The 10055-nt window shown below is 40.7% G+C and overlaps 1 protein-coding gene across 4 annotated transcripts in view; it reads left to right on the top strand.

The window, feature by feature from the left end:
- gnb4.L (guanine nucleotide binding protein (G protein), beta polypeptide 4 L homeolog) overlaps positions 1-8023 on the top strand; it is a 71274-nt gene extending 63251 nt beyond the window's left edge. For 3 of the 4 annotated variants that reach the window (XM_018261912.2, XM_018261913.2, XM_018261914.2), the window contains exons 7-10: positions 3125-3191; positions 3443-3644; positions 5276-5492; positions 7686-7935. In XM_018261912.2, coding sequence (XP_018117401.1) covers positions 3125-3191; positions 3443-3644; positions 5276-5492; positions 7686-7792 — 593 coding nt within the window. In that variant the 3' untranslated portion in view covers positions 7793-7935. 4 annotated transcript variants of the gene reach the window in all.
- Positions 8024-10055: the final 2032 nt, after the last annotated feature.

A 10055-nucleotide genomic window follows, 5' to 3' on the forward strand; every position in this document is an offset into this window, starting at 1 on the left:
GCCGAGCATGGACACTCTGCTTCAAATCATCCCATAGCTTTTCCATGATATTCAAGTCGGGGGACTGTGACGGCGATTCCAGAATATTGTACTTCTCCCTCTGCATAAATGCCTTTGTAGATTTCAAAGTGTGTTTAGGGTCATTGTCTTGTTGGAATATCCAACCCCTGCGTAACTTCAACTTTGTGACTGATGCTTGAACATTATCCTGAAGAATTTGTTAATATTGGGTTGAATTCAACTTGAATAAGGCCCCAGTCCCTGAACTAGCCACACAGCCCCACAGCATGATGGAACCTCCACCAAATTTGACAGTAGGTAGCAGGTGTGTTATGACCAAATAACTCAAATTTTTGTCTCATCAGTCCAAAGCACTTTGTTCCCAAATGACTTTAGCTTGTCTAAATGAGCTTTTGCATACAACAAGTGACTCTGTGACGTGAATGCAGAAAGGGCTTCTTTCTTCTTATCACCCTGCCATACAGATGTTCTTTGTGCAAATTGCGTTGAGTTGTAGAATGATGTACAGATACTCCACCTGCAGCAAGATGTTCTTGCAGGTCTTTGGAGGTGATCTTTGGGTTGTCTGTAACCATTCTCACAATCCTCTGCATATGCCGCTCCTGTATTTTTCTTGGCTTGCCAGACCTGGGTTTTACAGCAACTGTGCCTGTGGCTTCCACTTCCTGATTACATTCTGGACAGTTTAAACCTCTGAGATAGCTATTTGTAGCCTTCCCTTAAACCATGATACTGAATAATCTTTGTTTTCAGATCTTTTGAGAGTTGTTTTGAGGATCCCATGCTGTCACTCTTCAGAGGACAGAAGCACAACTTGTAATTGGCCACCTTAAATACCTTTTTCTCATAATTGGACACACCTGCCTATAAAGTTCAAGGCTTAAGGGCTATTCCACACGGGGAGATAGCGACGCGTTTGCGGTCGCGGCGACAAAGCGCCGCGACAGTCGCCGCGACCGGCGCAGGCGACAGTTTTGTATGGGCGCCTATGTAAAAACGCCTGTGCTAACCACACGAGGCGATGCGCTTTTCAACAGTCGCCTGAAAATGCCTCGCCAGGCTTTTTCAGGCGACTGTTGAAAAGCGCATCGCCTCGTGTGGTTAGCACAGGCGTTTTTACATAGGCGCCCATACAAAACTGTCGCCTGCGCCGGTCGCGGCGACTGTCGCGGCGCTTTGTCGCCGCGACCGCAAACGCGTCGCTATCTCCCCGTGTGGACTAGCCCTAAAGGGATACTGTCATGGGAAAAAAATTTTTTTTTCAAAATGAATCAGTTAATAGTGCTGCTCCAGCAGAATTCTGCACTGAATCCATTTCTCAAAAGAGCAAACATATTTTTTTTCATTTTCAATTTTGAAATCTGACATGGGGCTAGACATTTTGTCAATTTCCCAGCTGCCCCTGGTCATGTGACTTGTGCCTGCACTTTAGGAGAGAAATGCTTTCTGGTAGGCTGCTGTTTTTCCTTCTCAATGTAACTGAATGTGTCTCAGTGGGACATGGGTTTTTGCTATTGAGTGTTATTCTTGGATCTACCAGGCAGCTGTTATCTTGTGTTAGGGAGCTGTTATCTGGTTACCTTCCCATTGTTCTTTTGTTTGGCTGCTGGGGGGAATAGGGAGGGGGGGATATCACTCCAACTTGCAGTAGAGCAGTAAAGAGTGATTGAAGTTTATCAGAGCACAAGTCACATGACTGGAGGCAGCTGGGAAATTGACAAAATGTCTAGCTCCATGTCAGATTTCAAAATTGAATATAAAAACAATCTGTTTGCTCTTTTGAGAAATGGATTTCAGTGCAGAATTTTGCTGATTCATTTTGGAAAATTTTTTTTTCCAATGACAGTATCCCTTTAACAAGCTAATTCAATCAATTTGGTGTTGCCAGTAATCAGTATTGAGCATTTAAATTAGCAAAATTACAAGGGTACCCACATTTTTGCACAGCCAGTTTTCCACATTTGATTTATTTCATACAACTGAATTCTGCTTCACTAAAAATATTTGTTCAGAAAACACCCTAGTACTCCGATGTTCCTGGGAAATGAAAGACATATCTTTTTTGTTGAAAGTTGAGTAAATTATTATGCAGCCTGAGAGGGGCTCCCAAACTTTTTCATATGACCGTATATTATCCAACCATAAAGGACATGAAACCCCTAATATTTACAAACTTGTGTTAGGACACACTCCTCCCCCAATCAACCAAATTGCATTGTTTTTAGATGTTAATTCACCTTTTTTGGCAAGGAACAGAGCTTTAAGAAATTCCAAATCTCATTTTCCATGTTACAGCCATTTTTTTTGCATTATAGATAACTTTGGCATGTTTAGATTGAAGTTCCAGTAATCTTAACAAATGTAATGTGCATGCATTGAATTGAAAAGGAAATAATGTGCTTTTTGTAATCAGTTTTGTTGTTGGGCGGGGTTTCTATGTTTTTAAAGGGCCTCTTCTCCAATGTAACCAATCCTGGCTTTGTAAGCACTTTTCAGTATTTAGATCTGTCATACCCTCTGATATATTAGTGTCCCTTTTGAGTAATAGGATCCAATACTACAGTGTGTATACTGCCCATATCGGTGCTTTATCAGATATCCTTGCCTCTCATCTTCTTGGCCTATAGCTGCTACATGCAATGGCAGGCAGAAGCAGTAAGTGTAGACCATCCACAACCACTTTTGAGTAAACAATCTGGTTGATTTGCCTCTGAATGATGCCACTTCGAGCATCAAGGTGTGGCTGGGACTGGGTCTGACACTGTTATTATTTGTTGAGGGCCAGGTCGGTGTCTGTAAAGGAGTTTTGTGTGGTTCCTAAATTAGTTAGACTGAGATATAAAAGAGGCTAATAACAAGTTCCCATATTTAATTTACTATCAACAGTCACATTTCTACCTGACGGGTTTCAGGCCCACACTTATAACACGTGGTTTGTGTAACCTCTTGCCCTATCCTCCGCTATTTATATGTTTTTTACTGTCTACGTTCATGATTTTCCATTTTCACTGGCCAAAATATATGCAATACACAAGTAACCTAACCTAATGTATGAGAATGTTGGTTAGGCAACCGTTTGATTTTTTTATTTTTTATTTCATAGGTTACTTGTCATGCTGCCGCTTCATTGATGATAATGAAATTGTCACAAGCTCAGGAGACACGACCTGGTAAGTAAGATTCTATTCCTGGGATATATATCCTGTACAGAATGGTTCTTTTTAATTTAGCGACTTGCTGACTCTGTGCTTAGAGGGTGCAGGCTTTTATCTATCCAACTGAGCTTGTTATTCTGATATAGGAAACTTGTTTGGTTTCATAGATATACAAACACCAAAGAGTGTATCTGTTTGGAAAGGGGGTTGTCCATATGTTTTCTAGTTTTGCTATGCACTGATTCACCTTTCCACCCTCACACTAGTGCTCTTTGGGACATTGAAACTGGCCAACAGACAACGACTTTCACAGGACACACTGGAGACGTCATGAGTCTGTCTCTGAGCCCCGACATGAGAACTTTTGTTTCCGGTGCTTGCGATGCTTCATCTAAGCTGTGGGACATCCGAGATGGGATGTGCAGGCAGTCATTTACTGGTCATGTGTCTGATATTAACGCAGTATGCGTAAGTATTACAGCATGGGGTGGATACAGACTTGCTGAGTATTTGCATATTGGCTCCTAATAGCATAAGTGAACCCCCATCAGTCTTGTGGGCAATAATGAATAATATATATATCAGCTTTAACTTTGGGCTAAAAAAAAAAAAAAAAAAAGATCATTATATATAAAAATTGCCCCTTTATTGGAGCTCTCTGTTGATCTGCTACTGTCCCTGTCTGTGTTTTTTAAATGAAGGGGCGTTCTAGCAGTCTCTACCAGAAGCACAGTAGGAGTGGAATAGCCAATCACAGCCCTGCAATCACAAAGACAGGCTTCAGTTCCCTATCAGGTCAGCCTGCCAGCTGATTGGTTTCTGTGCAATAGTGCGGAGTGCCACCAGTTCCCCTCCACAGTCTGGAAAAAGGAGGCAACAGGAACTGGAACAAATGAATCAACCTGAAACACTGTTTTGTTTTTTTTTTGTTTTTTTTAAAAGCACGTTTAATTTATCTTAAAATGTGTATAGTACACGATTATTACCCTTTAATATGCATCTTCTTTGCTCATCAGCCTAGCTGGATGAAATCCTGTAAGGCCAGAAAAAAAAAAGATTATTTATTTGAAATGACATACCAGTGATTTCTGGCCACTGTATAAAACATGCTTCCTATTAGTGGCTGAATGTAATCAGGGTGTTTTTTCAGCCCTGCTCAGTGCAGCCAACTGAAATGTGCCACACTCCTCCTGGGGCTCCCATTTATTTGAAAGCAGAAGTTCTGAATAAACGTAAATGCAACGCACTGTAAAGTGTCCAGTGTATCATATCACTTATGTTTCCATTATTTGTAACACCAGTCGGGCAGTTTCTGGTTTAACAGTGATGTTCCATATTTAAGAATGTTCTGTTTGAGTCGGGGGATGCCGATATTCTGCAAACAAAATCTGTGATGTTGTCAATGCTTTTGCTGCCCCCTCCTTTTCTCCAAAATGAGGAATTTCCCTCTACTGAACTTGCATAACTGTATTGCAATATGGATTAGTTCTAGGTTTCCAATACTTGGTTTCAATAAATGCGCCATCTAGTGGCACATTATCCAACATAATCTACATGGATATAACGGATTTCATACATACATACGTAAACATCTAGAAATAATATTTATTGGTATCCGTTCTGGACTGAGAATGAAATTAGTCCCTGGAATTTTAGGTACACAGAGGCCCAAACAGAGGCCAAAAGAGCCCCAAACAGCCCAATAAATAGTGACTGTCTATGGCCATTTATAGTAGCCCTTTGGCATTTGCCAGAACCCACATATTGCCAGTCTGGGCTTGATGGGTATCAATTTTAATGATTTTCTTATAACGTGAATTCTGAATCCAGAACCCAGTTTGCATATTAAAGTTCGGAAAAACAGGGCCCTTTTTTTCCACGCAAGCTATGCGACTTCAAAAGACATGTCTCATATGAACTGCAGATGGGGCCAGGCATGTTTAATGGCACATGTTGGGTGATAGAACAATGGAGGTCAGAAACACAAAAGAAAGGGAGCCTCCTGTGGTCAGTAACTGTTAGGATGAAAGCAGGTATAAGAGACGGATGCTCAGCATTTAGATGCCAGTCTCATTTCATTTATACTTTTTTTTTTCCAGTTTTTTCCCAATGGACATGCGTTTGCAACTGGCTCTGATGATGCTACCTGTAGACTGTTTGACCTGCGCGCGGATCAGGAACTGATGATGTATTCTCACGACAATATCATTTGCGGTATCACTTCAGTAGCATTCTCCAAAAGTGGGCGTCTATTACTAGCTGGATATGATGACTTCAACTGTAACGTGTGGGACACCTTGAAGGGTGAAAGAGCAGGTGAGTTCCCTGAACCATCTCCATAAAATGTTCACAGGCAGCAAAAAGGATCCTTAGCTTATTAGAGAGAGATAGATGTCAATGAATTTTACTCTTCAATGTATTGATTATTGATAAGATATGCGGATATAATTTATTCCATGCCTAGTTTATCTATCCTTATGTTTTCATGCATTTGTGAGCATTAGTCACCATATTTAGAAAGGTATATTTTTAGCTTTTAAAGGCTGCTAGAAGTCAAGTAAGAGACGGTCTGCAGTGAAAAATAAGTAGGGATGCAGCGAATCCAGGATTCGGTTCGGGATTCGGCCTTTTTCAGGAGGATTCGGATCCGAATCCTTCTGCTTGGCAGAACTGAATCCGAACCCTAATTTGCATATTGAAATTAAGGATGGGAAGGGAAATCGCGTGACTTTTTGTCACAAAACAAGGAAGTAAAAAATGTTTTTCCCATTCCTAATTTGCGTATGATTAGGTTCGATATTTGGCCGAGACTTTCGCGAAGGATTCAGGGGTGTGGCCGAATCCAAAATAGTAGATTTGGTGCATCCCTAAAAATAAGTACAGGTATAGGGTCCGTTATACGGAAACTGATATCCAGAAAGCTCCGAATTGCGGAATGGCCGTGTCCCATTTCCTTTTTCTCTGTAATTATATAACAAAATATCCCTTTTGCTCAAAAATCTTTTTTTATCAAAAAATATATATTAAAAGAAAATTCAACATACTGACCTCATGACAACCATAAAGTATAAAATATGTATTTTTGAATAAAAACAGGATTTTTACGAATTTTGAGCTAAGGGATATTTTTTGTTATATTTAGGTTTGTGCCCTAGGAACTGGGATAATATCCTGTTAACTCTGGCCCATTTTTGACTTGCTGTTATCCCTGAGAAGCAATATTTTGTTTGAATAATAAAACAGTAGCTTGTTCTTGATCCAAACTAAGATATAATTAATCCTTATTGGAAGCAAAACCAGCCTATGTTTTATGTTTCCATGATTTTCTAGTAGAGGTATGAAGCATTATGGAAAGATCCGTTATCCGGAAAACCCCAGGTCCTAAGTATTCTGGATAATAGGACCCCACACCTGTAATAATGTAATAATCAGTGTGCTTATTGGTGGGCAGTGCTGCTAAGCCTAGATACTAGACTTCATTTGAAATTCCAGTGAGCAGAGGATGATCAGAAGGCAGAACATTAAAGGGGAACTATCGCGAAAATGAAGCTTCATCATACTGAAATAAGTTTTATCTTTACTAACCATCTCTCAGCATCTGTTTCTCTTCATTCTGTCTTCATACAGGAGTTGGGTCAGTTAGATCCAATATATCTTATGGGGGGGAGGGGTCCTTTTGCCTAGAAGATGTATTAGAGCTCACTATTAAAATTACAAGAAATCCTGTCTCTCTACGTGCAGAATTTGTGCAAAAGGCAGTTATTTTGTTTGTACTGGAATCAATTATTTGAGTGAGCTCTAATACATCTGCTAGGAAAGGAAGCCCCCCAATAAGATATATTGGATCTAACTGTCAATGAATATCTGACACCCAACTGCTGCATGAAGACAGAATGAAGAGAAACAGATGCTGAGAGAGGGATAGTAAAGATAAACTTGATTATTTCAGAAACGGTACCAAATTTTTAATTAATTGTGATTCTAAAGTTTCTTATTTCAGTATGCTGAAGCTTATATTAAATTTTCATTTTTGCAATAGTTCCCCTTTAGGGTCAGGTCACACTGGCAGCTTTGGGAGATTAGTCGCCCGGCGACAAATCTCCTCTTCTTCGGGGCGACTAAGGAAAACGACGAGGAAACTTCAGACGACTTCGGAAAACGAATTGCTCAGAGTGCCATCCCATCGGCAATTTACAGTTTAGCCGGCAGTGGAGGCAGATTCGGGCAAATTAGTCGCCCAGATTTGTTGCCGGGCGACTAATCTCCCCGAATCTGCCAGTGTGCCCTGACCCTAAAGGATAGGCCCACATGAAGAGCTGCTAAGACATTCCTTTTAAAAGTAGATTTTTTTTATTTTTTTTTTATTTTTATGATGAATGTTCCCTTTTTATAATTTTGAAAACACGTCTGTGTGACATCACTGGTGGCTTCATGCCTGGCATAATATATTAGATATTAAGCAGAATGATGTGATTGGAGAGAAGTAACCCTCGCTCTTTGTGCCCACAGGAGTCCTCGCCGGCCACGATAACCGCGTCAGCTGTTTAGGTGTAACCGACGATGGCATGGCTGTAGCTACAGGGTCTTGGGACAGTTTCCTCAGAATCTGGAATTAACTGGGAGGAAGATTAACGGTCTTGTACATTCTCCACCAAGATCTGGAGAGATCAATGCTGCAGCCTATAGCTGTGAAATAACATTTCTACCTTGTATTTGCAGGTGAAGTTTTTTCTATTCACTGATTATTATTACACAAAAAGGCTTTCTTTTCAACTAGTAAAAATCAAGTGAAGTCATAACGGTTTCAAGGGGAAAAGAGCATTGATGACTATTTAAAAAAAAAAAAAGGGGGGGGGGGCTTGCACACAGGATCATGGTGACCAAGAATCTAGGAGCCAGTCTTTGTTTGTGGTTTGGTTAAGTTGTTTAACCCTTTTGCTGCAAGAAAAGTCAGTCTACAATTAGGGGGACCTTTTCCAGCAGCAATACGGTTAAAGGATTTCTGCTTTGTGCTCAAAGTCTGCTGAGTCTGTACTTTTTTTTTTTTATTATTATTATTTTTTGTACATAACTGAATGTACACACTATAGCAGCCGATCATGTATGGTTTGTATGTAAAAAACAAAAAACAAAAAAAAACAAAAAACCAACAAACAAACGAAAAAAAATTGCCTTTTTTTATTTAAAGAAAAGGAACTGTAGCTTTGAACGCCACAATAGTTTAGTGATAAATAGACTTGATAGTTTTATTATTATTTTTTTTTTCCATTTTATTTCATTTTTTTCATTTTTGTGAACTTGCTGTGGATGAAATAGTCATTTGCAATGTATATGTATCAGTATAACTGTAGTATAGCTTCATTTTAGAGACAGGCCATTTTACTTTAAGGTTATTCCTTCCTTCACTCCTTCCCTAATTGATGGCTGGGTGTCCTTCTCTTCCATGTTTGCCTACACACAATGGAGCTGTGCGACTGCGAGCACCCTTCCATCACATTGTATTCTCACAAGGTCTCTCCCATCTCCAGTGCACTAATGTCAATTGCTAACTACCCCCCATCTGCCTGCACTGACTTGAAGATACATCATTCCACCTTCCCCAATGGTTTCTTGAAAGCATTTGTTGCCTCCCACCAAAACAGCCATCAAACTGAGCAGCAATTTAAATTTTCCACTTTTAAAGGGGACCTGTCACCTTTAGAAATAAGTTTTTTTTTTTAAGTTTAGGAATTCACAATCACAGCAATCAGGCAGCAGCCATTTTGTGGGCCACTCGTATTAAGACGAGCTTTGCATCATGCCAAAATCTTGTTTATATGCCAGAATGGGTTCAGAAGGGAGGGGAGGTGCTCATGCCCAGGCAATGGCTACACAATTGGATGGTGACAAGTGAGGGGGGATGTGAGAAGGACACTGACATCTAGGCTTTTCAGTTGCGGGTATAGGTGCAGGTCTGCGGGGTCGCGGGTCTGCAGGACGTGGGTTGGGTGGCGGATCTCTTCCTGCTGCAGCCCTCTCCCTGCAGCTTTCCCTCCACTCATCTCCCCCCTCCCTTCTGAATTCCTCACAGCTCTCTTACATCACACGGTGTCCCTCTCGACTATTGGGCATGTTTGATGTCACTTCCGGTTTGCAGCAACATCACTTCCGGTTTGATGGTGGTCGGCGGGTTGCGGATAACACAGTTGAGGGTCCAGGTCGGGTAATGGTTCAAAGTGGGTTAATATGCGCGTTGTGGTTCACGTCGGGTCCGGGTCTTAGAAATTGTCTCCACGCAGGACTCTATCTAGAAGTGCAGACTGGAAAATGAAAGTAATTCCTTGCCCCACTTCTAAGCCTAAGGCATAAAGGAGGGGCAGGCCAAATATGATTGACAGCTGAGCTTTTTAAATGATTTTTTAACAGGTATGGATGTTCTCATAAAAAAAATAATAATTGGGTTTCATGTTTGATTTGAAAAGGACTTTTATTATGCAGATTTTTATGTCTGGGTGACAGGTTCCCCTTTAAAAACAAGGAAATGAACTGTAAGATGAGCTCCCCAGTCTTAGACTTTTCTAGCACTCGCTGTAATGTTATTTTGCCTATTCTGCTAGTTTTCTACTAGACTTGCATGTCTGCTTAATACAATCCCTTCAACCAGAATCTCATTTAAACACACGACACGACACGGTGTGGGTTATTTTACCTTGTGCATATGTATTGGAAATGGCTCTCCCTATGGCCAAACATGATTCGTGCCAAACTCCTCTTTGTGTGACTTCGGCTTTATAGCAGCTGATGTCCCATCTGAATTCTGCTTCTAAATGTCGTGCCTCTTGTCATGTTTACACGCCTGTATGTGCCAATTAATGCACCAAACCAACGACTATTCCAGCA

Source organism: Xenopus laevis, chromosome 5L, assembly GCF_017654675.1.
Source record: "Xenopus laevis strain J_2021 chromosome 5L, Xenopus_laevis_v10.1, whole genome shotgun sequence".
NCBI classification, from domain to species: Eukaryota; Metazoa; Chordata; class Amphibia; order Anura; family Pipidae; genus Xenopus; species Xenopus laevis.